At 47.0% G+C, this 27,015-nt stretch overlaps 1 protein-coding gene across 7 annotated transcripts in view; it reads left to right on the top strand.

The window, feature by feature from the left end:
* PLXNB1 (plexin B1) overlaps positions 1–27,015 on the top strand; it is a 78,959-nt gene that overhangs the window by 47,660 nt on the left and 4,284 nt on the right. For all 7 annotated transcript variants that reach the window (XM_051788488.1, XM_051788492.1, XM_051788494.1 and 4 more), the window contains 31 exons: positions 7–139; positions 854–1,010; positions 3,812–3,920; positions 4,019–4,127; positions 4,716–5,576; positions 5,696–5,821; positions 6,926–7,048; positions 8,017–8,110; positions 8,276–8,442; positions 9,467–9,618; positions 11,483–11,588; positions 13,147–13,283; positions 13,904–14,080; positions 14,313–14,481; positions 15,615–15,857; positions 17,117–17,293; positions 17,608–17,756; positions 18,114–18,214; positions 18,952–19,169; positions 19,361–19,539; positions 20,218–20,284; positions 20,839–20,985; positions 21,452–21,629; positions 22,486–22,589; positions 23,249–23,333; positions 24,067–24,233; positions 24,560–24,720; positions 24,964–25,111; positions 25,820–25,884; positions 25,967–26,042; positions 26,403–26,477. In XM_051788488.1, coding sequence (XP_051644448.1) covers positions 7–139; positions 854–1,010; positions 3,812–3,920; positions 4,019–4,127; positions 4,716–5,576; positions 5,696–5,821; positions 6,926–7,048; positions 8,017–8,110; positions 8,276–8,442; positions 9,467–9,618; positions 11,483–11,588; positions 13,147–13,283; positions 13,904–14,080; positions 14,313–14,481; positions 15,615–15,857; positions 17,117–17,293; positions 17,608–17,756; positions 18,114–18,214; positions 18,952–19,169; positions 19,361–19,539; positions 20,218–20,284; positions 20,839–20,985; positions 21,452–21,629; positions 22,486–22,589; positions 23,249–23,333; positions 24,067–24,233; positions 24,560–24,720; positions 24,964–25,111; positions 25,820–25,884; positions 25,967–26,042; positions 26,403–26,477 — 4,960 coding nt within the window. The remainder of the gene's footprint in view (positions 1–6; positions 140–853; positions 1,011–3,811; positions 3,921–4,018; positions 4,128–4,715; positions 5,577–5,695; positions 5,822–6,925; positions 7,049–8,016; positions 8,111–8,275; positions 8,443–9,466; positions 9,619–11,482; positions 11,589–13,146; positions 13,284–13,903; positions 14,081–14,312; positions 14,482–15,614; positions 15,858–17,116; positions 17,294–17,607; positions 17,757–18,113; positions 18,215–18,951; positions 19,170–19,360; positions 19,540–20,217; positions 20,285–20,838; positions 20,986–21,451; positions 21,630–22,485; positions 22,590–23,248; positions 23,334–24,066; positions 24,234–24,559; positions 24,721–24,963; positions 25,112–25,819; positions 25,885–25,966; positions 26,043–26,402; positions 26,478–27,015) is intronic.

Raw genomic sequence — 27,015 nt, 5'->3', positions numbered from 1 at the left:
CCGCAGGTGCAGCCGTCGCTCCGAGTGCTTGCGGTCCAGGTTGAGTGAGCAGTGGCTCTGGAGCTTTAACTCTACCCAGCAGTGTCTGTCTGTCCAGTCACTAACTCCAGCCAATATCAGCAGGGAGGAAAAGAGAAATGTGAGTGGTGATGATCCTCTGATGATGCTCAAACTGTAGAGAGTCCCCTGTAGACTGAGAAGTCACAAGTCCTTCTGTTGCTTTCTGTGGGGTACTGAACCACTGAACCTTCAAGCATGTTCTTTGCTTACATGAGGGACTTATCTCCTGGTACTGCCAAGTTGTTCATTTAATTGTTTGGGTTTTTTTTCCTCATAATACTAAATGTCCTTGCCTGCTAAGAGTTACCTGGTATTTTGGAGTATGTGATGGCTGCTTGGGTGCGATCCCTCCTCATTTTAGTATCTATAGGGTGCCAGTGTCTCTGCTTTCAATGTTTGTTCCTGACACTTGCTGTCAGGAAGATCTGAAAGGAGTTACCCAAAATTACATCTCCAGTCTGGCATGTGAGAGCTGGCAGAAAAGCTAAGAAGGTGCTGGAGTGATTTGAAGTCTGTCATTGTGTCAGGAAGTGGCAAGAACCTGTCTTTTGCTAGAGGCTTGGGCAAAGGGGGAAGTTGTCAGTTGCTGGAGGAATGCCAAGTTCAGTTTAGGAATGGCAAGAGATGATGAATGGAACAGTCAGTCCTAGGAGACATTATAGGAAAATGAGTGTATGTGTAGATAACTACTTTATGAGGTTCTTCCTTTGAAAAAGCAGAACCAGAAAATTAGATGAAATGAGGGCAAATTATTAGAGGGCAAATTATTTATTGGATAATATTGAATTGGCAGATATTCTTGGCCATCTCGGATTTACCTTCTCTGCGTGAGGAAGAATTTTACTCGTGTTACTTTGAAGATTATGAAAGCCCAGCAGTTCTGACAGAGTCAGGAATCATGTGTCCTTCTCCAGATCCCAGCCAAGCACCAGCTTTGCCAACAGGAAAAGGTTAGTGAAATGCTTTAAATGGAGCATGATAGCTCTGATAACATTGTTGGAAGAAAGTACATTGTAGGTCCATTAGATTGCCAGGATTAACAGCCATGAGCGTATGTGGACTGTCAGCAGGTGTTCATTTCATTCCTCATAATATCTGTTTACTTTCTGCTTGTGTGTCACACACATCCTGTGCTATTTTGGGCTGTTGCCAAATTCCAATGCCAAATTCTGATAGTTGGAAAAGAGATCCTGTTTGAAGGGTTGTATGCAAATCTGAGTGTTATTTGAAATGCAGTCTCGAGGGGTGACTGGTTTGGCAGCTTTGTCATAAATCAGGAGAGAGAACTCTCTTCAATAGTGCTGTATTATTTAAAGCAAACAAAATGCAAACCTTCTCAAAATCCATGTAGTGGGAGAAGGAAATACATGTAAGGAAAGGCAAGAAGAGACCCACAGTCCTTAAAGTTAGAAATAAAACTGCAGTGCGGCATAACCTCAGAAAATACTTAGTCAGCCTGTGAACAATAGCTAGCTGAGTATTGCTGATTGGCCACTCTAAAGGACCTGGAAAGTTCTCAGTTTATCTTCTTCTCATTGGATTTTACCCAGCCTGTCAGTGTGAGCTCTGATGAACTGATCTCTTCAAAGAGCTTGTTCATCTGATGTAAAAGGCAGGTGCCAGTTGGGAAACGTTCCACACAATTCACCTAAAGGGCTGAACGGATTTTCCAAGCAAGTATGCAGCTGGCTAATAGGTCTGAAGCAATCTCCATGGACATAACATGACAGCTAACACACTCATTCAATCTCAAACTCCTACATTTTCAATATTATTTACAATATTATAATATCTGGCTTTCACACTACTGTAGCCCGGAAGAAAACAACCAGGGTGGTCAGAAACAGAGGGAAAGGGCCTCATGGACTACCACTGCAGGCAGAGTGGGCAGGATTGGCTTCCTTGTTTAGCTGTGCAAATGTAGGCCTGAATTTAAGCAGAGTTGTGAAAATCAGTGTAGTTAAAGCCACAGTCTAGTTCTCGTTATTCCGGGGTTCAGATATTCTTATCAACTCCTTTGTAAGTAAGTCTTGCTTTTAATCCAAGATACTTTACCTACATTACTTTCATATTGCATCTCTGAGGCTTATCCAGCGGCTCCTGTTCTGTGGCCTAAACCTGCTCATGGATGGTTTCTGTCTATTTGATCTGTTTGTGTTGTCCTTTTGCTTCCGCAGCTCTTCTCCCACTCGATGAACGGGCATTCCTAGCATAGAATTTTGCCATGTTAACTGTGCCAACTTTTCTTCTGTTCCTTAGACTTCCTCTCTAGTTCACCCTACTGCTAGTCCTTCTTTGTGCAGCGTCTGTACTCTGCTAAGATGAATTTGAAGCTGGTAACTAGATTCATACATTGCTTTTTACGTGAGATCTCATCAGGGCCTTAGATACCAGCACTTTCCTGTTCCTACTTATAATACTTTCCCCAGCACACTAAAATATTTACCTTTTTCCAGCTTTCTTTTAAAGGTTGCATACCAGCTTATCTGTGCTACCAGCTTGGGGCTCAACAGCTACAAGTGACAAACTTTTACTCTCAATTTGCAAGTGCTCGACCTCATCTTCTGTACTGTCAAACAGCATTATTGGCATCATGGGAAATAATGGCCTCTTTGGAGAAAGGAATATTTATAAATATGGTGTCATAACCCTGAAATGCTGGGAGGTGTTATCCCTTCCAACACTGCCAAATGCAATCACCTCTATGACAGTGATAGGAGTTGGCAGTACTGCAGTGACTCCAGCCTCCAGCCACATAGGATACCCTTATTTTCTCCTAGTCATAGGTTTCCATACACCCCTAATTACTAACTGATTGATTAGCATACTGCTTGACTTGTTGTCCTCTCAGGAACCCAGCTTAGGCCTGACTGATTCTTCACATGTTAATTGTTTTGCTGTGACTAGAGCTTGCTTGCAAGAGGAGCTCTGAATTCTCAGTCTGAGAGGAACAGTGGACAAGGTTCTTGTTACTTATTTTTATAGCCAACTGCCTTTGAGAAATGACAGCTCCTGGACTGGAGTAGTTCTCCATTATTTGAAGAACTAATAACCAACTCTAAGGTTGGAGGCATTTGTCTAGAACAAGATTAATTATCTGATTTAGTACTGTCATATGCAAAATATCTCCTTTAGGCTGATGCTATCAGCTGCAGCAAGTTTTGACCATCTCTGCAGCTGTTTGGTCTACAGAAAACAGTGACAGTCTTTTCCCAAAGAAAACAGGGCTATCCTGAGGCTTGTAGTTGACCTGAGATCTGGATTGAAAGCAGATAAGCCTTCAGTCGTTGCAGCTGAGATTACAAGTCTCTTATACACTTCTTCACTGACTCAGTTCTCAGTCTGATTGTAGAACAAAGCTCTCAAGGTGAAGGCAGTATGTGAAGGGCCATGTCCATTCTAAGGGTTTCATTTTCCCTTGGATGACAAAGAAAGACAATCAGCTTTGAGCCTCAGTGTTACATCTTCCTCTAATACAGAGATGGCAGTGGAATTACAAAGACTGAGGGATCTTCAGACTAGGCTTCCTTCCCATGGGTTGGCAAGAGCTGTCACAAACTACACCTGACAGACTCGTCCAGCCTGTTTTTAGTGTCTGTAGGATAATCCAGTGATTGAGATGCTGGAAACATGGAAGGGGATCTGTCTCTGTGTTTGACAGTGTCTTTCCTAAAGCATGCTGTATCTCCTAACAGTATGGCAAACTATTATAGGGGCTCCATTTCTAAGAAATTTTTATTTTCATTTTCAGATCATGTCACCATAAAGCTCGTAGTGCGTTTCCATGACATCTTCATTGCTTCTGTGGACTTCTCTTTCTATGACTGTGCTGCAGTGGCCCTGCTGTGGAAATCGGCACCGTGAGAACCTGCTTTTTCTGTTCTGTAGTTCTAGTGAGGGTGGCTGTACCTTCCTGGGTCGTCCTTTCTTAGCAGCTGCTTTTCTGTCATTGTCCCAGGTGTCAGAAGTGTGTGAGCAGTCTCTGGGGATGTAACTGGTGCATCCAGCAGCACCTCTGCACCCACAAAGCAGCCTGTGAGGAGGGAACCATTATCTACAATGAAAGGGTACGTCTCCTACTCAGTCCTAGTCCTGTGTGCTGTAACAGCCTCAGTGAGTCAGATCTCTTCTCAGGTAAAATAGCAGCTGTCAGTAACATCAAGCGAGGAGGTGAGCAAGGAGGAGCTCCCCTTGGAGTGACATGAGGCTCTGCATCCCTGATACTACAGATTTCTGGGGAAATGCCATCAGCTGAAGCAGGTCACACTTATCCTGGGGCTATCCAGCCTCTGTTTTCAAAGTGAGGGACAAGAGCAAGCTGACCGGGAGGCTGCAAGTGGGGAGGTGGAACAGATGCCATTTTTGGCTGCCACAGGTGGCCTTGCAGTTTTGCGGGGGATGAAGACTGGCAGACCTCCCTCTGAGAGGAGGTGAGAGCAGGCACCCGTGGGAAGAGGGAATGTTGCTGGATTTTCTGCACTGTGAGCATTCCCCAGCCCCATCCCAAGAAGGCAACATGAGATACAGCTCTCATTAAAATCCAGAGGGTGAAGCAGCCTCTTGTCTATGAGAAGTGATACAGAGTGTTTCTCTGCTTGGGTTTTATTGTTTCATTTCTTTCCCTCTTCTCCCCCCACCATGTTGTTTTTCTCTAGGCCCAGATTCCATCCTCAAGTGTGTATCCTTCTTCAGCCGCTCCCCTCACCAAGTCTTCTACCACAGCCCCAACCATGGCCACAAATCCCGTCACTACCCCTGTGCATGTGGGACCAAGCACTGAGGCCCCCACAGAGCCCATCCACATCACACCCTCTGCAGCCCCAGATCCGATGACTGAGCCTGTGGAAACCCTCAGCTACACGTACCTGACTCTCTCGACCGAAGCCGCCCCTCTCCAGGCCGCCACAGAATCCCCGCTCCCACCACCAGCAGACAAACCTGCTGTCACTGTGCCAGAGACAACCTCTCCCGCTGCATCTGTCCTCACCAGCCCATCCAAAAATGTGGATCACGCAGCCCTGCCCACTGAAGGGCCAGCCACAGCCCAGGAGCCACGGCACACCGACCCACCCACCACCCCCGTGGGTAGCCCCCTGCACACGTCTGCAGCTGCAGTAACACCTTCCTCTCCTGTCACCAGTTTCAAGTGGGCTCCAAGTCCTTTTCCTACCACAGAAGCACTGACATTTGCCATCCCATCTCCCCAGACCCCCAGCCAGGTGCCAGGGAGCCCTGTTGCCTCTGATGACTCTCCTGGATTGCTGGGGACTGAACTATCTGCTTCAGAGCTCCCACCATCAGCTCCCCCGGAGTGGCTGCTGGAGGAAGGCACAGAACTCCAGGACACAGAGGACTGGATGGATTTGCTGCAGGCTGAGAATGACACATCTCTCTTCTCTGCTTCTACTCTTCTGTCGGGTGATGGCGATTCTTCAGAGAGGGATGTCCCTGACTTTCCTCGGATCCTTCACCCTGACCTTGATTATCAGTATGATGCCCCTGAGTTTTGGGAGGAGGTAAGTTACTGGGCTTTGGAATTCATAGACTAAGGCTTGTAACTCTTTGATATTTTCATGCAGATTGCCAGTCTAGTATTTCAGCACTCAGGAGAGGTTTTGCCCTGTGTTTTTTTCAGAATGAAGAGCCTAGCTGGGGTCCAGATGCATGTCCCTGTGTGCAGGGAATCCAGGGATCTTCACTGTTTCCAGTCAACGTGGCGAGGAAGATAACTCTGCTGGGAAAGAACTTCCACCTTTATCAGGTAGTCAGCTCAACACCATCACCTTTGAGAAACTGTATTATTACAGGGCACTGTTTGGGCAACCTGGCCACTGAACTGCTGAAAATATGTGTAAGACACAGTTGTGGCTTTGCCTAGGTTTCTCCTAGAGGAATGACCTACTTCTGTGCATAAAGAATTCCATAGCTGGATTTATTGGTGGGTAGAAAGTCACACAGAAAAAGGGAGAATACAGGTGTGCACCAACCTGCTGGAGAAGATCTGCATGCGTTTGGATTAAATTGCACCTGTGCTGCACTGCAGATGCTAGTTTTTGGAATAACTTCCTGCTGAATCCCTGCTGATTGTTTGTGTCTCCATAAACTAAAGATAAGTCATCTGTTCCCTTTCCTTTCTGGCATGCTCAAGTTAATGTGGCTATTCCTGTCATACCTGAAACTTCTGCAGTGGGGAAAACCACCCTTGACAGCTGTTTCTTGGGTGTGGCTTTGATAAAAATTCTCTTTGCTTCTCAAGACAGAAGATGATTTAGTAACCTTTTACAAACAACTGCCTCGGAACATGCAGCCCACAGTCTGATTATTACTTTATACGTTAAACCTGACATACTGCACTGCTCAGAGTAGCAGAGCTGGTTACAGATAGATGCATATCCATTGTTTTTACAAGAAGTATCTAAGCAATTCAGTGGTAGGTTTGCAGGAAAGAGAGAGAGAGAGAGGAGAAAAAGACACTTAGTGTTTTTCACATGCTCTGCCCTAATCTGTGTACTCCACTCTTCACTTCCAAGCTGGTGTTTTACAGAGACAAACAGGCATAACTTCACAGTCCCACTGGTTTTCCTTTAATTCCCTCCTTTGTGCTGAGTTCTCCCCACACTGACACACGTTCTCCCTTCTAGGTGTTTTGTTTTGTGTTGGTTTACCTTTCATACATGGAGGCAGTGACAGCATAGAGAAGCCTTGAATGTAGTGTAGAGTTGGCATAACAAAGGGAATGGGAGGAGCACACTGCTGGCACAGTAGGTGGCTTGGTAAAAGGTACTGAACTGGAGAGGCAGGACAACACTTGTGCAGCCTGAAGCTGTGTCATGGAGAAGTGGTGCCATGTGTCTCTTCTCTGCAGGACCAGCAGTGGGACTATGAGTGTGTCCTGAATGTGGAGGGGAGGACAGTGGTGATGGATGCTTATGTGGAAGGAGATGAAACAAACCGGTCTCTCTGTTATATCACCTGCCAGATGAACCAGGTGAGTGCTTGGATTACTGTGCCATTTCAGAATTCACACTGGTGCTGGTTTTGCTCAGCAGGCTGGAAGGCAAGCTCTGGGGAAAAGAGCATGTTTTGCAAAAGTATCTGTAGGATATTTAGCACTATGGGGCCCTCATCTGTGATGCTGCTGCCCAGCAGTTCTGGTATCTTCAACTTGCAGGAAGGTTGTGCAGTCTGAGCCACACAGCCTGTTGGTGCCTTGGCTGTAGCAGGGATGATGCTGTCTCTGAACTGGTCAGCGCAGTGCTTCTCCTGCTTTAGCTTGAGGAACTGTTGTTTGTCATTCTCTGGATTGTGACTTCTGTGATGGTTGTTCTGCTGTGAAAAGAAAACTGCTGTCAATGCCAATGTTCTTCCTTGGCAGTAGAAGCTAGCCTGTGGATTGTAAGATTACCGGCAAAATTAAAACAGCCATGTACATATCTGGATGATGTGTGAATTTTGCTTAAGGCAAGATTTGCAAGCAGAGGTGATATTTTTAGTTCACAAGCTCATGTAGTTAAAGGAGAAGAACAACATAGGCTCTTGTGCACATGAGCCCTACAGACCAATTGTAATCTTACATCTTTAGCTCTACTGAAATGGCATAAATGCCAGCTTGAGCAATTTTCTGAGCAAGTGGCTTGTAGATAGGAATACGCCATTTAGGAATGCAGTTAGGAAGTTTGACAAGTATTGTTGTGAGCACACATTTGTTTCCAGTGTTCATCCTAGTGAACCAAAGCCTGCTGCTTTTTCTAGAGCAGAATTGTGGCTGTAGGAATCAGTGAGGACAGGCCTGTGCTGCCACTGCCCCAGCTAACACTGCCTTGTCTGCATGCATGGGAAGCTCTGTGTAGGCTGTATGTGCCGTGCACTCTGCAGGGCAGATGCTGATGCTTTTTGCCTGTTCAGCTGTTTTGCTGTGCCTCTGTTAAATCCTCTTGATGGTCTTTGTCTTTTCAGTACAGTTACACAGCATCTCAACTTGAATTCAACGCTGTGGTGTTTGTACAGAGGCGACGACACCTTCGAGTGGACAGTGCTGCAGATCTTCATGGTAGGAGTGCAACACCTTCCCAGAAGGAAAACACAGAGCCTCACTTCCCTTGCTTGTCACAGGGGCAGGAGGAGGAGCAGGTTCTGTATAGGGTGCCAAGTTCCTGGATTGTTCTGTGCCCTATGGGGATGTTTGCAGATGCCTCTGACTTTTTCTCCTTTGCAGTGACTTTTTACAACTGCTCTGTGGGACACACTGATTGTAGCCGATGCCAAACAGCTGACTCAAAGTACAACTGCGTGTGGTGTGGAGGTGACAACCCCAGCTGTATCTTCAGGGGCTCTTGCAAGGAAGAAATTGAAGACCTGTGTCCAGCACCTCTCATTCACTCTGTGAGTAATTTGCTCGCTAGTGTACTGCACCCGGGGCAAGGAGGGCTCCGTTCTGCAGTGGAAATCAAAGGGCTGTGAACCCAGAGTGCAAACAGTGCAGCTCAATAACACATTGGCCATCCGAAGAGCAAGGTAGTCCTATTCAATTGTGATCCCTCAGTGTTGTGAGGATTCTAGGCTGTTGTGCTGGGCTTTCAGTTTGCTGATAGAAAACAGTGGGGAAAGATGCATTTGTATCTCATGCAAGCTGAAAATGGTACACCAAGAGCAGAATCATTTAGGAGCTGGGAAAGGATCCACAGGATGGATCCTCCAACTGTCCCCAGCCAGACCCTGAAACAGGTCGGCCCAACTGAGCCTGGGGCAAAGGAGAGCAAAACCTAATGATAACAGCACAGCAAAGATGGGATAGGCATGAGAGGTTACTGGAATTAATTATTTTTGTCTGTTTATTTTAAATGTTTCTTGCTAACTGCCACATGACAAGTGTCTGTAGCCATGTGTCCCTTTTGCTGTCAGCTTGTCCTCCCTCCAGTGGCACACAACATCCATGTGCTGCATCTTGTCTTAGTTTATCTTGGATGCTGCTCAGGGACAGAGCTTTGACGTTTGTGCAGCATGCAATTCACTGTTGTCCTGATGCTGAGGGGGGAATGGTGCTTGCTGCTTCAATACTAGTAACGTGTATTGGCTTGTGCATTCCCACTCTTCAGCACAAATGCCCTGTGGAGTGGTCAGCATGTTAATGGGAAGGCAAAGCAGGGCAGTCTTTGCCTTCCAAGTGGATTATCACCTCTGGGTGGGGACTGCTGGCAACAGCAAGGTATGGGAAAGAAGGCTCCAACTGTGGTGTTCTTTAAGGCCTTTCTTCTGGTGAGGCTGCGACCTGGTACTAGTCCAAGCCAGTAAAAAGAGTCAGCGAACTGAGCAGGCAGAGTTGAAGGGCCCTGTGCTGTAGATCAGTCGCCAGACTGCAGAGGTCTGAGATACTGTGACATTTACACATGCGCGGATGTCTTTGCAGGTGTACCCCCTGTCTGGACCAGTGGAAGGTGGCACTAGAATCACCATCACTGGCTCAAACCTCGGGCAGAAACATCAAGACATTGCAGAAACTGTCACTGTTGCAGGAATTCCCTGTGCCGTAGATGCTCAAGAGTATGAGATCTCTAGCAGGTAGAGTATCTGTGAAGCCTCCTCCCAGAGGCAGGCGCTGGCTTTTCCCTTGGCTGCTGACCCAGCCTGAGATGTCTTTGCCTTTGCTGTAGCAGATATTGAGCCTTGCCCATTCCCCAGGAAGTGCCCTGAGTAAGGTCTCTATCTGAGTAGTTGCTTAGGCAGTGACCTTAGAGGAATAAGGTTGTGTGCGAGGCGACAGCCAAACGGCGATGCCGTATTCCGACCATGCTGCCCATACAGAGCCCGCAGTCCAGCCAGGTCAGGGAGTCATGGGCTCAGAGCCCTGCAGTTCATGGATGTCTCTCCCAGCCACAGGGTGATTTCAATAGAGCAAAGGACGTGGCTTGTGCACGTGTCACTGATAGGGAAATATCCTGACCATGTTAACACAGGGTGAGGATGGGAACACGTGGTTGGAGGCACACCCCTATACTGTCAGTCTTCACTTGCCAGCTAGACTTCCACTGCCAGGAACAAACCCAATGAAAAGACCTTCTCGACCAGGGACAGGTGAAGGAGTCCTGGTGGGCCCTGTGCCACCCTTCTGGTCACCAGGAGTGCCTGGCAGGTCACACAATGCTTGTAAAAGTAGTGGCAAAGAGAGGGATGTGAAGCAGAAGGACCTGTCCTGCTGAATCCAGCTCATGTCAGTGATAGAGAACTGCATAGCAGGTGAGTCTGGCCAGGAGAGAACCATATAAGAAGGCAATAATTAAGTGTCAGGAGGTGTGATTTGGGGGACCAAGGAGAAAGAGATATCTGTGTATTTGGCCTGTGGCAGGGCAGGTAGGTGGGAGCCTTGGACCAGGAAGGGAGAGGAGCCAAACAAGCAGCAGGAGAAGAGGAGAGCAATTGTGAGTAATCTCTTGCCAGAGCTATCACAAATGTGTTTTCCATTCTGTGGTAGCAACAGTTGTAGCACCCTTCCCTCTAGGAGCCAGGTAAGATCCTGCTGGGAATGGCCTGCTGTGTCGAGCACTGTTGTCCTGTCTGTGTGCTTTGTTTGTCTGGATCCATCTGCTTTCTGTTTGCATCCTAGAATTAGAGCGTAATCTTCCTGGGGTTAGCACTGTCTGTGTTCTGTATCTATAAATCACCTGGCATCACAGCAGCTTGGCTTGGACTGCACTGCCTAAGTTCAAATTCCTGAGCTTCTTTAGTTGAGGGGATATAGCTGTGAAGCTGGAACCCACTCCTGAGCAAGGCCCAGACAAAATTAATCTCATGCTGTGCAAGAAGGCTGGGAAGTCTCCTGCAGAGTAGCTTTTCTGTTAGCAAATCAGTGCTGTAACATGGGATTCCTTGCTGCTCTTTTCTTAATTTAACTTGACTTTTCACCTTGTTAGCATCTCCCACATTAAATTATGTCTGGAAAAAGGGCTGGGAAGAATGGTTGGTGCAGATCAGGGGATCTGGCTGGTTCTAGAGGCCACTGGCTGAAGACCAGTTCCATCTGAACCCACAGTCTTGAGTCTTCTCCTGTATCAGACACAGCACTAATCTGTGCACTGACCACTGCTGGCCTAGGGTCCCTCCAGATGTGACTGATTTTGATCAGCCCTGGACAGTGGCAGAGTTCTTGGACTCTTCATGCATCTGTATTACAGTGGGTGTCATCCTGTCTGTCCCAGAAAGAACAATCTTAGCTAGGATGGGCCTGTTTGGAACTGGCCCTTGCTTTTTTCTGCTGCACCTAATCCATCTTTTAGAGGTGTTTCTCGGTGTTTGGTTGTATATTCTGGGCATGAGATAAGGCTGGAAGAAGGGAGCAGTGGTTGCTGTATGGTTTGAGGACATGATGTGATGGATGCAGCTCAGCTGCTTTTCCCTGGTGTGACACTGTTCTTGGATTGTCCTGCAGTATCGTGTGTGTCACTGGCGGGAGCTGGACAGAGAGATTTGGGCACATCGTGGTGGAAGTGCCTGGAGGAGGACGAGGCGTTTCTGGGCATGTTTTCACCTATCAGGTAACATAACTGTGATACCTCCCCTGTGTTTCAAGTATCCCTGGTTGTTTGCTGTGTGAACTTATGGGACTCTACCAGGCACTTCTGGTGTGGTGTGTTGGGATTTGTTTTGTTTTGTTCTCCTCCCATTCTCTCTTTAGATTATAAGAACAGCTGTACTGGGTAATACTAAAGATCCTGTAGTCAAGTGATTTCATAGCTTTTTTTTTTACAGTGGTAACTATCAAATGCATAAAGAAAGAGGAAAAATACAGGGTATCTTTTCAGTTTGAAGATTTATTTTTTTTTATTGATGGCCTAACATCTTACTAAGACTTCTGACTTTGCTTTTGTTAATTTGCAAGTGGTTGTTTGAACACACTTTTAGCTTCTGACCTTCAGCAGCTAGTGGCAGTAAGTCCAGAGTTCCTGTGCGTTGTATGGAAAAATGTTTCCTATTACTTTTAAACATGTTTCTGTTAACTTTTTGGCATCTTAAACCCAGCAACTATGAAATAATATTTAAGCAATTTTTAGGTACAATTATTCCTTTTTTGTCCTTGCTGCATAAGTTACAAATTATGTATCTAGTTGCTTGTCTCCCTCTCCCGTAGGAAGGGGAGAGAGATGCAGAAAACTATTGGGCTTTTCCATTTTTGGCTCTATGGAACCATATATATATACTGAACTATGCTGTTGCTCTTCTCTTGATTTTGGTTCTGTTATCACCATTTTGAGGCACTGACGAGAAATGCAAAAGGAATTTTTACTGTGACATAAAAATGTTTTTTTCTTACTTCACTTCCCAGTAATTCCTACCACTTGGTTTGTTTTTGTTGAGATCTGTGCTTACAGCTGGTAGGGTTGTACAGGTACAAAAGCACTCTTGAATAAGCAGGAATTACTTGGAGACTCACAACTTTGTACATGTGGTTGGCTTTTTTTTCTGTAGTCTCCTTGTTCCTTCTCACTCCATGGATCTTGCTTTTTATTTATCAGCAGTGAGTTACTTGTGCCACCCTGCCTGGCTTCTCTAAATTTTGCTATATGTCCTCATTGGTACAAAGTTTTTTTTGTTACTCTGAATAACTTATCAAATTTCATTTCCCCTTTCCAGGTCACTTACAAGTACGTTTAACAGCACAGGTCTCAACACAGATTCTCAGGGCTCCCTGCTGGTAATCTCCTCATCTGCTAGACAAACAGACAATTTATTTGCTACCTTGGTTTTCCTAACCTGAGTTATTAATCCAATTACTGATCTGAACAATCCCTTTGAACTGTTAATCCTAGGGTTTGTGTGTGAGGCTCACAGCTCTGCTGGTTGCAGCATCCATCTGCCTTTGGCAGTCTGTGGAAAGGTCCTGAATTCCTGGGTCTTGCTGGTGTGATTGATCCCTCCTCTGTTATCTCTGCTCTGTAAGGTAGCTGCTGGAGCCTAGCTGAGGCCTGCCTGTGATTGGGAACTGTAGCTTCTACTTCCAGAGCACTGGAGGTCACTGAACATATTCTGCTGTTTTCTTGTCTTGTCTTTTGAGGTCTTGTCACTCACTTCTTTTTTTTTCCTTCCCTCTTCTAGAACCCAGAGCTGAAATCCATTGTTCCAACTCAGGGCCCCAAAGCAGGAGGAACCTGCCTTACCCTTCTGGGCTCAAAGCTGCTGACTGGGCATCCTAACGAGATCAGTGTCCTGCTTGGAGACCTCCCTTGCCAAATGTAAGATCAGTCCCTGCCCATGTGCTGGCTGTGCACTGTCCTGAGTCCTTCCCAGAGCCCCACAGGGTGTGGTGCTGCCTGGCTCAGCCCTTAGCACAAGCAGTTGGAGTTCTGCTCTCCTCTGTGTTCCAGGGGATCCTCCCTTTGAGGGTCATGGCAACAACATTGACTATCTTAGATTCCTGCCCACATCCCTTGGACATGAGCAGTGCTACACACCTCTGTTCTGCATGTCTCTTGACATGCAGGACTGTACCCCATCCTGACACTCTGCTTTTGCTGATGGGGAGCTGCAGTTGGCTCCTGCAGCCTGACTGTAAGAGCTGCTTGTTCTCTTGCACCCTGGAACATGTACCCCTGACTCACCTCACTGCTGGTGAGAAAGGGCACATGCCTTGGTAGTTGTGTCCAGTCTCTTCAATCTGGACAGTGACTGTACCTGCTTTTTGTCCATACACTGCTGCCTGACAAGTGCCCAGCAGTTATTGCTTGCTTAGATAAGGCACAAGAGCTTTCAGCAGAGGTTTGCAGACTGTCTGCAAAGAGAAAGGCATAGTACTATAAAATCTGTCTCTGCAGTGGCTGTGTTAATCCCTTGTTCTCTCTTCTGTCTCTCTAAGCCTCTCTGAGATGACAGAGGATCAGCTGGCATGCCAGACGAGTCCCAGCAATGTGTCCGCAGAACTCCCAGTCACCATCAAATATGGGGACCAAGAGCGGAGACTGGAAGGATCCCTCTTCAGATACACTCTGGATCCCAACATCACTTTTGCAGAGCCACCTAAAAGCTTCCTCAGGTAGAAAGACTTGAATGCTCCTTCCCTGGGGCTCTGTGTAGAGGCAGGTACTCCAGCACCATCCCTGGGCACTCCAGGCAGGTACTCCAGCACCAGCAGCCTCTGTCTGTTGAGTTGCACTTTGGGGTAAAGCCAGGCTTGTAGGAAAAAGCATAAGCAGAAGGGTGGCAGCATGGGCAAAATGGAGCTAATGAATAACAGGTGGGTGAAATCAGCTACTTTTCTCTTTCAGTGGAGGGAGAGTGCTCAGAGTTCATGGATACAACTTAGATGTTGTACAGAAACCGAAGATCCGAGTTACAGTTTCTCCATCTGAACGCCGGCGCAGAGGAGCTGGACGATGGCGCAGAATCATCCCAGACTCGGAGTGCCCTGAGGATGCTCTGTGCAGCATCCAGCAGGTAGCATGGCAAAGTGCTCAGTGGGGATGTGGGTGCACACAGGTTGATGTGTCTGCTTCTGGACAGGTGGATTTTCTGTCCATAGGGCTTTTTTCCCCCCCTAGTTGCTGTTACCTGCATGGATCGTATCAACAGTCTTGGCCGAGTGAAATTTTTCTTTGCCAGACTGAGAGGTTAAGCACTTTCACAAACCTTTCCATGGGTTGGGTCTGCTTCTGCTTAGAGATGTGCAGGATTGTGACGTGGGACAGAAATAGCAGGGCAGCAGTGTGGAGATAAAGGAATCTACAACTGAGTCAGAGAGCTTGTGTGGCTCAGCGTGTCTGCGCTCCAGACTCTTCCTTTTGCACAGTTCAGCCCATCCCTACAGTCTCTGGGCTCTCTTTCAGTCTGAGATACAAAACCAGGCAGAGTTCAGTTAAATTACCAGTGTGACCAACATTTTCTACTCTCCTGCTGCCAGTCTGCTGAGTTGGGTCACCACAGAGTATTGATGTGGTCACCAAGGTCACAGAGCATGCGGCAGAATTTCGCAGAGGTAGAGGGTGTTTGGCAGCCCAAGTACAAGAAGGATTTGTATTACTAGTGCACATGATGGAGGGCTTCCTTTACATAAACTGAGAGAATGTGCTTCTGATGCACGTTGATAAATAACAGCTGGTTTTACCAATGTTCTTGGGAAAGCATTTGAGGCTGTAGGGCAGAAAAAAAACAGACTAATACTTTCACCAAATGTATAAAATGTATCCAGCCGGCACAGGAACACTTTCACAGAAGCTTTCAGACTGGGAAATCAGCCTTGCATTGAAGGTGTTTGGTCCCATTCTGTCAGAGCAGGGAGATCTAAAGCAGGTCTCTCTCCAAAATTTGCTGCCAGGGGGATATCAAAGCTGATTCTCAGCACTGAGACCTTCCAACAAAACCAGTGCTATGAAAACCTTCCTTAGAGGAACATGGGGAATTCCTCAGATCTTGGATTTTTCCCTCTACAGTTAAGCAGAGTTCCTCTGGCATTGTTCCAGATGAGAGAAATGCAGACTGGCCCCAGATTGCTCAGAATGAGAAGTATTGCCAAGCTGCAGGAGAAGCACTGGTGTTCCACTACTGACACTTTTTTTGCCTTTTGCATTTAGTTTGAAGAGCCATGTCTTGTTAACTCCTCTTACCTGATCCTGTGCAAAACTCCAGCCATTAACCTGCTGTTGAGGAGTGTCCGTATCAAACTGGAATTTATTCTGGATAATCTGAGCTTTGATTTCAATTCACTGCATCCCATACCCTTCTCTTATGAAGTCAATCCTGTCCTAAAACCACTGAATGCTGAGGATCCTGCCAAACCATATCGTCACAAGCCAGGAAGTGTCATCTCTGTGGAGGTAACACAAAAACTAGCTGGAATTAATGTTTATTGTACGGAGTTGTTTCTAAGCTGAGTGTTTCAAATTGGTGTCATGCAGTATCCAGGGTTTTTAAGGCATTTTTCATGGTTACAGCCTGTCACAGCACATCTGCTTTGGCCTGTGAGAAGTGGAAGAGGAAGAAAAGAGTGCATCAAAAAAGCCTCCTGAGCCCATAAAACATTGTTAAGGGCTTCATGGGGCTTGTGGAAACTTTTGTGCTTTTTTATTTTTAATTCTAATAAGCTATTTGTATATAAGATGTTAGTACTAAATTATCCTCACATCCTATTCTCCGCTGCTGGCTTTTTTGTACCTACTTCAGATTCCTCTAGAAGTAACTTAGGAGTAAAAGAATCTTGCCAGTAGGGAAGACCTTACTAGGTGCAGGCAGGAAAATCACTCTTTAAATATGACATGGAAGTGCAGAGTGGTTGATGTTTTTATTGTACATGTGGAAAAAAAAAATCTCTGAGTTTTCTTTTGTATGGAAAGGTACTTTCTAGTCCAACACTCATTAAGAAAACTAATGGCTACAGCTGGAGATGCAGTTTCTCCACTGCTCTTTTTTTGCACAAGTAAAAACTGTGAGGATGTACGAGTCTAGAAATGTCTAGACTGCTGCCATTGGGGTTTGAATGCACGTTGGAGAAGTAGGGCAGTTTGAGAAGACTGAAAAAGAACTTCCAAAGAGCAAGGAGGTTGATCTGCCATCCTGTTGGAATACGCTGACAGAGCTGTGGGTTTAGAAAGCATTGAAACATAAGAATGTAATTAACATCGGTTAGCATGGTTTTATTAAAAAAAGGAGTCTTAAGCCCCCAAAACTAAAGCAGATAAGAGCAGTGGCATAGATGTGTTACACCTTTGCAAGGCATTGATTGATTCACCGGGGTGTATGGGTTAACTGACATGAGACTATCTTTTTAAATATATACACAGAGGGAAGAGTTGAGCTTAGTTGTGATGTGGCTGAAGAGCCTTAAGAGGACAGGCTATTTATAACTGTACTTATGCAGCATGCTGCGGGTCCTAAAGCTGTAATCTAAATTGTATGCATGTGAATTTTTTAGCTTACAAAATTAACTCCTGCAGCCAATTCAGACGTGAGCCTAATCAGAGAAGAAAAAAGGCTGCTTTCATCCCATAGTAGTGGTTTTCTCTCTCTTCTCTGGAGCCACGGAAATACAGAGTTGTTTTTTCCCCTGTTTTGATGTGCTGTTCCACGTCCGTTGCAGGGGGAAAATCTAGATCTGGCTATTTCCAAGGATGAAGTTATGGCTATGATTGGGGAAGGAATCTGTGTGGTGAAGACTCTAACAAGGAATCATCTCTACTGTGAGCCCCCCTCTGAGCAGCCAGCTCCGCGGCACCGCACGAAGCGGGAGGGCACGGACTTGCTCCCAGAGTTCACGGTAGGGAATCAGCAGCACTGCAAGAAATCCTGTTTCTTGAAGCACAAGCGGGAAGTGGGAGTGGGGTGGGAAGTGAGGAAAGGTAGAAGCCCTGGTGAAGGACAGGAGGGATGGCAAGGAGCTGCTCTTGTTCTCAACGCTAATCTTACGTGCCCAATGTTCCCTGAAAGCAAACACTGTAGCTGGATTCAGTTGTGCTATGGGACAGCTTTGCTGGGGAGCTGTGTGCCACCTGTGCCCATTCTGGAGAAGCCCTGTGACTTTGTATTTCCTTCCTGCACTGATCTTACATCGTGCCACACGCTTTCTTATAGGTACAGATGGGAAACCTGAACTTCCTCCTGGGCCGAGTGCAGTACGACACGGAGAGCCAGCTCACCTTCCCACTGGAGGCACAGATTGGTTTGGGTGTTGGTGCTTCCTTTGTGGCTCTGATTGTTCTGGTCATCGTCTTCATATACAGGTAAGAAACTCTGGCATTGTATAAGTTCCTCACAACATTTTTCAGTGGATGTGGCCAAGCGTGTACATCTTGGGCCTAAACAAGGTCTTAGTTCTCTTTATTTTGTGCCAAATTCTGAGCCCCTGATGGTGTTGGATGTGGGAGGCACCAGGCACCTGTTGGTCACAGCCTGCACCTAATGGGTGCTCCAAGAGACACATCTAGTTTATGGAACACTGTTTGGCATCCTGCAAAGATGATGTTCGGTAGAAATTGCCTCAGCACCAACTGCCCTGGAGCCTTTGGCAGCAACACAACAGTTGGCAAGGACAGTCCCTGGGTCAGTGCCACTGGGAACAATTCTGCTTCTTATTGCAGGAGGAAGAGCAAACAGGCTCTGAGGGATTACAAGAAAGTTCAAATCCAGCTGGAAAATCTGGAAACAAGTGTTCGGGACAGATGCAAAAAGGAATTCACAGGTCAGTCACTGAGCTCCTAGGTTCTTGCAGCTTCAGGGAAGCTTAAGGAACCACTCAGCCCTACTTCTCTTCCCATTCCTGTGTACTTGTCTGCGTAACTCAGGGCAGGCAATACCTGCACCAGTGCATTGAAACATATAGCAAAATTTTTCCCTATTTTTAATTTAATTCAGGGCACAATGATCTATACAAACCCCTCTCATTCTCCAGTTCATCCTCCAGACTCAGATGAAGAGCTAAAGGTCAAGGCAGCACTCTTGAAAAGATCTTAATGACAGCTACTAGCCCAGTCTCTTGCAGCCCATGTTCTGGGCCTGCAAACCTTGTACTTGAGCTGCTTACAGCTGTGGGAGACCTGGGGCTCTGAAGCTCTGCAGGTGACTCCAACTGTAATCCCAGCTAATGTGGGAAGTAGTGAGGAGCAGGAAGTCTAATACTCTCTACTGTAGGTTATGGCTGTAACCACAGATGTGTGCTGAACAGTGGCTTCCTCGTTATAAAACTGGGAGCCAGCCCTTGATTGGAACTTTCCTCATGCATTTTCTCCCGCTGCCTGCTCTAGTTTTAAATGTTCTAGCAATGAGACCCCCATGTGCCTCTTCCTGACAGGAAACATCCTTCCTCTTTCTCAGTCCCATCCTGCTGGCCCCGGTTCCTGCACTCACCTCATGCTCTGCACCACCAGTTGCGTGATCCTGTCAGTTGTGTCAGCCTCACGGGCGTTTCCTTTCCCTCAGACCTGATGACTGAGATGATGGACCTCACAAGTGACCTTGTGGGCACAGGGATCCCCTTCCTGGACTACAAGTCCTATGCAGAACGCATTTTCTTCCCGGGCCATCGTGAGTCACCGCTGCAAAGAGACCTGGACATCCCTGAGTGCCGGCGGCAAACAGTGGAGCAGGGCTTGGTCCAGCTCTCCAACCTGCTCAACAGCAAGCTTTTCCTCACCAAGGTAATGTCCCTCTCTCTGCTTGCAGCCTTCTCTGGCACCAGGGCCACGTCACTGCCAGCAGAAAGTGGGCAGTGTCTATTAAGGTTCATTCCTCAATAGCTCCCTGCAGCATCACTTCTTCCAAGAGCCAGCAGCTGTAACTGCCTTGTTTTCAGCAGATTCACACAGTGGCTTATCTCTCTCCCCACCAGTTCATCCACACTCTGGAAATCCAGCGCACTTTCTCTCCGAGAGACCGGGCCTATGTGGCATCACTGCTCACAGTGTCACTGCATGGGAAGCTGGAGTACTTCACTGACATCCTCAAAACGCTCCTGAATGACCTCGTGGAGCAGTACGTGGCCAAGAACCCCAAGCTGATGCTGCGGAGGTGAGTGAGCCAGCCATGGCTACCAGCTGCCCGAGGGGATGGAGCCTTTCTGTCCAGCTCTGAAACCCCCATGAGTAGGACAACATCGTGGCATGGGCTGCAGCTGTGAGACCATACACTGAATGGGAGGAAGCTGTAACAATGACACCCCTCTCTCCAGGCAGGGAATAGAGCAAGAAAGGTGTAGAAAGAGTAGGAAGCTGGAGTTGCCTGCCCCAAATCCTTCTTCTTTTGAAGTTGCTGTATACCTTGTGTTCAGGTACTAGGGCTCTGCCAAGTCTGCTGATCCCACTTCGTTGTTAGAGGTCCCTGGGTTCGCGGTCAAGCCATATTTGGAAGCTAAACTGAGATATCTCCCATGTTCAGATCCCCATTAGCCCCTTGTCTGGTCCGTCCTAAAGAAATTTCCCTTGTTTGGGAACTACTAGAGGCTTTCCTCTGTCTCCTGCTTCATGTCTCTCCTCTTCTGTCATTTGGTGCCTCCTTCAGGCTGAAAAGAGCTTTCAATAAGTGATGTCAAAAGCATTAACCTTACTGGTCTCTAATGTCTTTTTTTTTCTCTCCCTTCACCCTGCATCATTATTTAGTGTGCTCTTTTCTCAAAGGGAGGAATCTTTATTCCAAATCTCCCCCTGCTCTGCACCATATTCCTGTGACCAACCTGATGCTCTCTTTCAGGACAGAAACAGTGGTAGAGAAGCTGTTAACCAACTGGATGTCCATCTGCCTGTACGCCTTTGTGAGGGTGAGCTCTTTGTCCCGTTGTGGTGTAGAGGGGCCAACAGAGGGCAGGCAGCTACAGCTTTGCTTTGTGCCTCACTCAGCTGAAGCAGTGCCAGAGTCACCCTGTATTTCAGGGTGAGGAATAAGAAAGCTGGGCTGTTCACTGGGAACAGGGATGCTTAAATAAGCATTAATAGCACTCATTGTTTCCAAGGTGTCTCTCCAGGTCATGGAGGGCTCAGTGCAGCTCCTTTATTTTGAAACACACTGGCCATAGGCTGGTCTGTGCATGGAGAGGACAGATGCTGGTTTAATTCCTTTCCTTGGAGAGGGGGTGGCACTCAGATGAGTGACACAGAGGCAGAGCAGTGCTTTGGTTGTGTGCATCTCCCTGGTAGCTGATGCTTCCCTGTGCATGAAGCAGGAGCTGTTGCCACAGGCTCTGTCTTTGCCTGCTGTGGCTCAGCTGCTGTATCCTCAGTCTTGATCCCCCTCTGCTTGGTGTCCATGTTTCAAAGCTATTTGGCTCTGCTGGGAGGAGCAAGCTGAATTTCTCTCCTTCCTTTCCATTGCCAGGATTCTGTTGGGGAGCCCCTTTACATGCTATTTCGAGGAATCAAGCACCAGGTGGACAAAGGGCCAGTTGACTGGGTGACAGGGAAAGCCAAATATACCCTGAATGACAACCGCCTTCTGAGAGAGGACCTGGAGTACCGGACTCTGGTAAGCACCAGATCTTCTGTCCTCTCTGGTATGACAGGACTGAATGTCTCTGCTCCCATTGCAGAGGTGGAAGTGCAGCATCCTGATGCTGTCTCTTGGGAGCCAGGTTTGTCCCAGCAGCACAGGTCCACAGTTGAGCAAGAGCTCTGCTAAATCTGGTGCTTTTCCCCTAGGCTGATTGGAACCTTCACCACAGTAATCTGGTGTATGTGCTGTGCTCTGTGTCTGGAAATAAGGGGATGACATTGCTGATGGTGCTTTGAAGCTCCTCCCCAGTGATGTTGAACTGGCTTCCAGCTCTTGACACAAGACTGAGAACAGGGTGTTTAACATTTGTAATGTTTTCTTTTCTGAAACTCTCAGTGAAAGGACGAGCTGTTAACTTGACTGAATGCCAACCACCAAAGGTGTAAATGTGCCAGATATAATCTTATCAGCTGAGTAGCTGTGACCTTTTCTTCCACAGACCTTAAATGCTTTGACACAAGCAGGAGTTGGTGCAGGAGGGGCAGAAGACTCCCAAGGGATTTCTGCAAAAGTGCTGGACTGTGATACCATAACACAGGTGAAGGAGAAAATCCTAGATCAGATCTACAAAGGGACACCATACTGCCACCGGCCAGACCCAGACACCCTGGACCTCGGTGAGCAGAACTCTTTGGTGTCAAAAATCAGTGAGGAAGTGGAGGAGTGATGGTTGTTTATCTGTGCACAGTGATGTTTGTCGTTCTCTGCTGACTGTCCAGAGCCACTGACCAAGGATCTCGTGCTCTGGCTGGACCCAACAGGGCATGATGCAGGAAAGGGGCTGTAACAGCAAGAAGCAGGAGTTGGAAGGAGGCAGTGGGGTTCAGCCCATTCCATTTCATGGTGTTCTTTGCCAGACTCAGACCATAGCAATAGCTTGGGCAAGGAGATATAGAAAAAAAGTACAGAAAATGTGTAGGAGAGGAGGTGGATTTGAGTGCAGTGCAAAGATGCTGTGGTCAGAGACTGGCTCTTCCTGGCAGTGAAGTCAATGACAGCCTCTCAGTAATCTGTCAGCAAGGGTTTTGCCCACAGTACTTAATGAATGGTAGAACTTACATTGTGAGGGAAACCACTGTTTTCCGTCTTCTTCATTCTTTACTGTTGCTAAATAATGGTGACATTTAGAAATGAGAAGGTACTGAGGAAATAGTAGCTGATAAGAACTATGGGTGCATATTTGTCGTTTGAACCACCTGCTTGAAGAGTCACAGTCTGACAGAATTTGTAGGAACTTGACAGGTGGAACCTGGGAGGCCATGAGGCCGCCTGTCCCCGTGCTCAGAGAGAGACTGTCCTGTGACTGCAGGACAGCACTGTTGCAGGCACTTGCTCAGGTTATGTTGTCTGTGAAATACCACGGGTAAAGGTTGATGAGAATCAGAGGGTGTGTAATGAGGTCAGCAGGCTGAAGCAGATGATGCCTCGAATTAACACTTAATCTGTTCATTTTCTGTGTTTCGGTGGCTGTAGAGTGGAGATCAGGGCTGGCAGGTCATCTGATACTGTCCGATGAGGATGTGACATCTGTTGTTCAAGGGACTTGGAAACGTCTGAACACTCTTCAGCATTACAAGGTCAGAACTCAGTCTGCCATTGCCTTGTGTCTCTTCTCATCTTCCATCACTGTCATGCTCTATTTGTGGCTCTGGCTCCTGGTGGATGGTCACTGTCAAAAGGCTGGACCTTTCTTGCAGCATCGTATTCAAATTAGGCTAATGCTGTGGCCTGCACTCTGACTTAAGCAAGTGCAGCCCTGTCTTTAAACTGTGCCTGAGATGTGGGCAGGTGTGGAGCTTGGAAGGAGATGCACAAGTTCACGCCTGGTGGCTGCTGCAGTGATGTGCTGGATCTGTTCGTGTTCCAGTCCAGATCAGTTAGCAGGTGATGACGCACTGGCCTGCAGAGTAGCTTCTAGGAATGGAAAGAGGGAGCTTTTAATTACCTTGCACCAACATGTCACATGTTGCACCAATATGTCATCAACATGTTCTAGATGTGAATAACCTCAGTCCCTGAGTATTATCTTCATTGTACTTTGCAAGTCAGTTTTTTAATTGGTACAGAGAAGATTTTCTCACCATCAGGAAAGACAGTGATGGTGCTCCAAAATTCCTCTTTCTGTCCCTTTTTCTAGTAATGGTATGGTCTGTTTTGGTCTACAAGCACTTGCCTGCTGTGCTGATGAGGAACACATGCCATTTGTTTTGAAAGTTGTTGTTTTGCTTGTGTGCAGGTGCCTGATGGAGCAACAGTAGCACTGGTCCCACGCCTGACAAAGCACATCCATAGGGAGAATCAGGATTACATCCCAGGAGAGAGTGAGTTTGAGGTCTTGTTCTCATAAAATGATTTTAGAGCACTTGCTATTTAGTGGGATAAGTCTCCTGCCATAGCCCCAGCTTTATGCTGCTATAGAAGGCTGACACATGCTTTGGACCCTCATAGGATTGTCAGGAAATGTGAGAGCTTGGGCAGGTGAGATGAGAGAAAAGCGGAAAACTGTGAGAGCAGAGGAAAGCTGGTCTGGGTATGGAAATGTAGGACAAGCACAATTCTCTAATTCTGACTCACCAGGGCTTACTGTAGTCTGCAACTTGTAGAAATCTTAATATCCTCAGGTGCTCAGCATGGGTCGGGGATGGGATGGTGATGGGATACCAGGCAGTTCCCTTACTGCCTGGCAGAGTAAACAGCTCCATGGATACTCCTGTGGCACAAGGGACAATAGCCACAGTCTACAGCTTAAGAGATTCAAATTGGATGTGGAAAAAAACCTTCAACAAACCCTGAAACAAACCATTGGGGTGGTGGGAGATCTCTGTCTGGGGAAGTTTCCAAGACCTTGAAGGTTTTGGGTGGACAAAGGCAACCTTCTAGTTGCTAGTGCTAGCACTGGTTGTACTCTGTGCAGAAGGCTGGATAGAGGCCTCCAGAGGTTTCTTCCCGTTTGTGTTTCTGTCATATTGGGAAATCTTGCTTCCTTGGGGCTCACCTGGCCAAGCTCCATTGTGAGAGGACCCACACTGATCTGTAAATAATTGGTTGGTTTAGAAACGCCAATGCTGGAGGATGCAGATGAAGGTGGGATCAAACTTTGGCACCTCGTAAAACCAACAGAAGAGCCAGAGCTTCCCAAGCATCGGCGTGGGAGCTTAAGGGATCGGGAGCGAGCCAAGGCAATCCCGGAGATCTATCTGACACGTCTGCTCTCAATGAAGGTGAGAAGAAGCACAGACTGTGTTGTGCTTGGGATCTTGCCTCCCTTCGTATCCCCTGGGAGAGATTGCAGGGATGTGTATGAGGGTGAAGCAGCCCCCCCTACCTGCAGTACATCTGACTTCCCTCCAGGTTTTGCTTTGCTCATGAGCTTCTCCCTGCCCTCTCTTCCACAAGCCACTGGGGCCTCCTTTCTGCAGTGGGTCTGAGGTACCTTTAGATGGGTGAGGGGAGGTCACTGAGCAGAAGAGGGTGACCTCTCATTTGTGTGAGGCTTGGGTTGTCCACTCTCCTCTGTTCTGACTCTGTCCTGCTCGGTTCTTCACAGGGCACTTTGCAGAAGTTTGTGGATGACTTGTTCCAGGTGATCCTCAGCACCAACCGCCCTGTCCCTCTGGCAGTCAAATACTTCTTTGATCTCTTAGATGAGCAGGCCATACACTATGGGATTTCAGACCCTGAAACCATCCATATCTGGAAGACAAACAGGTAGGGTGCTCCTGAGGGCCCCAAAGGAGGCACCACTAATTTGCCTGAAGCTGATCACTTGCAATGTGACAGCCACCTCTGCCTGCTGAGGAGGAGCAAGAGGGAGTGCAGGGGAGAAGAGCATTGGGGTAAAGAGCTGGTTTTGGTGGGAGAATAAAGCTGAAAGATGCAGTAACACACAGGACATCTTTTGGCACTGTAGTTGCTACCTTTGCTGATGCCCTGTTGCACTTCTGTCTGCAGCCTGCCCCTGCGGTTCTGGATCAACATCATCAAGAATCCCCAGTTTGTCTTTGACGTGCAGACGTCGGATAATGTGGATGCTGTGCTGCTGGTCATTGCACAGACCTTCATGGACTCCTGTACAATAGCTGACCATAAGTTAGGGCGGGTGAGTACAGAGGGAGAAGGGAGCACGGTAGGCACAGAGAGTTGAGCAGTGCTGCCCCAGGAAGGCAATAATGTTTATGTTGCCTCATGGAAACAGCAAGCCAGGCTCATTTTTGCTTCCATGTGCCACTGGAGAATAATGGGGACTCCTGGGAAGAGAGGAGGGAGGAGCTGGTTTTGTTTATCAACCAGAAGTTGTTGAGAAGTGCTCTTTATTTGCAACTTAGAGCTACTTGGGGGACAGAGCTGAACTCTAGTTGGCTGTGGCAGACAGTAGGGGTCACAGGGCGCAGCTTGGGACATTCAGGGTGGCCATTAGAAAAACTTTCTACCACCACTACTCACCCTGTGCCTATGGTGGAACAGTCCTGCACAGGTCACCAGAGATGGGTTGGGTGGATCTCTGGAGGATGTAAGGCATCAGCTATGCAAAGCCATAGCCAATGTGATCTCATACTGGTGATCACCCAGCTCCAAGTTCGAAGGCTGGACTAGGGATCCCAGACACATCTCACTGACACATCTCAGGGTTCCTCAGACTGCATTATTAGAAGAGAGCCTGCTATTTGAAGTGCCTCTCCATGCAGAGGATAAAAAATTCCTGATCCTGAACAAATGACAGAAAATAGTGATGGTGTTACCTGCTGAGATTAGCCCACAGCATGATGAAGGAGCTTTTCATAATCAATTCTGGTTTTGGATGTTCAAGGACTCTCCGATCAATAAGCTGCTTTATGCCCGGGACATTCCTCGCTACAAGCAGATGGTGGAAAGGTAAGTGATGGATGTGAGGAGGTGTGGTTTGAGCAGTGAGAAGGAGGAACCACACACTAACTGCCTGTGTACCACTGTCTAGGTATTATGCGGACATTCGTCAGACCATCTCTGCCAGTGACCAGGAGATGAACTCTGCCCTGGCTGAGCTATCACGGGTAAATAAAATTATTTCAGAAGTCATCTGGCCTCTCACCTGTGCATCTAAGAGAGACTTATTAATGCAAGGATGAGAGATACTCCGGTTGAGTGTACATTTCTGCTCAGACCTACTGACTGTTCCCAGTGGCTGCTCTGCATCACAGGGAAGGCAAGGGCCCCTGAAGAGAAAAGTGTAGTCAAGGGTTCAGGGCAAGGAGTACATATGATTTTTCCTTTGCTAGGATCTGCTGGTGAGTTCCCTTTCTTGTTGCTTTGTGCAATGGGCACATTTCCTAATGAGTTGTGAGGACACAGAATTTAGATGAACAATTGTTAAGTGTCTCACAGTTTTGTCTCATTTCCTCTCTTATACACAGAATTACTCAGGTGACCTCAATTCCCTGGTGGCTCTACATGAATTGTACAAATACATCAATAAGTACTATGACCAGGTGAGTGTGTGTTTTCAGCAGGTATGAACATGCCCTTCTCCTTTTACCATCTAAACAAAAAAACTACAAAACAATTAACAATCAAGAGCAGCCAAACTATTACAACACTGTATTGTTTCATTGGCATGTGTAACTCATGTCATGAGTAACACTTATCATTTCAATTATCACTTAACACTTTATCAATTCTTATCAAAGAAGACAGAGGAAATCACCAAAAGGACTTATCTGTAACTTGGAGGCTGTTGGGATATCATGTACGCTTTTTTTTTTGACTCTAATACTCAAAAACTCTACTTCAACATGAAATGCAGTTAGTTCAGATTAATTTACTGAAGACTTAATTTTCAGGTGAGAAGTTTAGCGTTCTTTTTGCCCTGTGATATTTATAAGTCATTAGAATGAATCTAGAATACCTATTCTGTGGTTAATTTGAGATTAATTACTACATACCTGCTCTGGACTTGAGCACGCTGAATTCCAGCTTGGGGCTCTCCACGGTGCATGGAATTGAGCTGGTTGAGTGTTGTGTGCTGGA

This window comes from Manacus candei, unplaced genomic scaffold, assembly GCF_025592945.1.
Source record: "Manacus candei isolate 608988 ecotype Guabito, Panama unplaced genomic scaffold, ASM2559294v1 h1tg000025l, whole genome shotgun sequence".
Lineage (NCBI taxonomy): Eukaryota > Metazoa > Chordata > Aves > Passeriformes > Pipridae > Manacus > Manacus candei.
The sequence above is the reverse complement of the archived record's forward strand: the minus strand, read 5'-3'. Positions and strand labels throughout refer to the sequence as shown.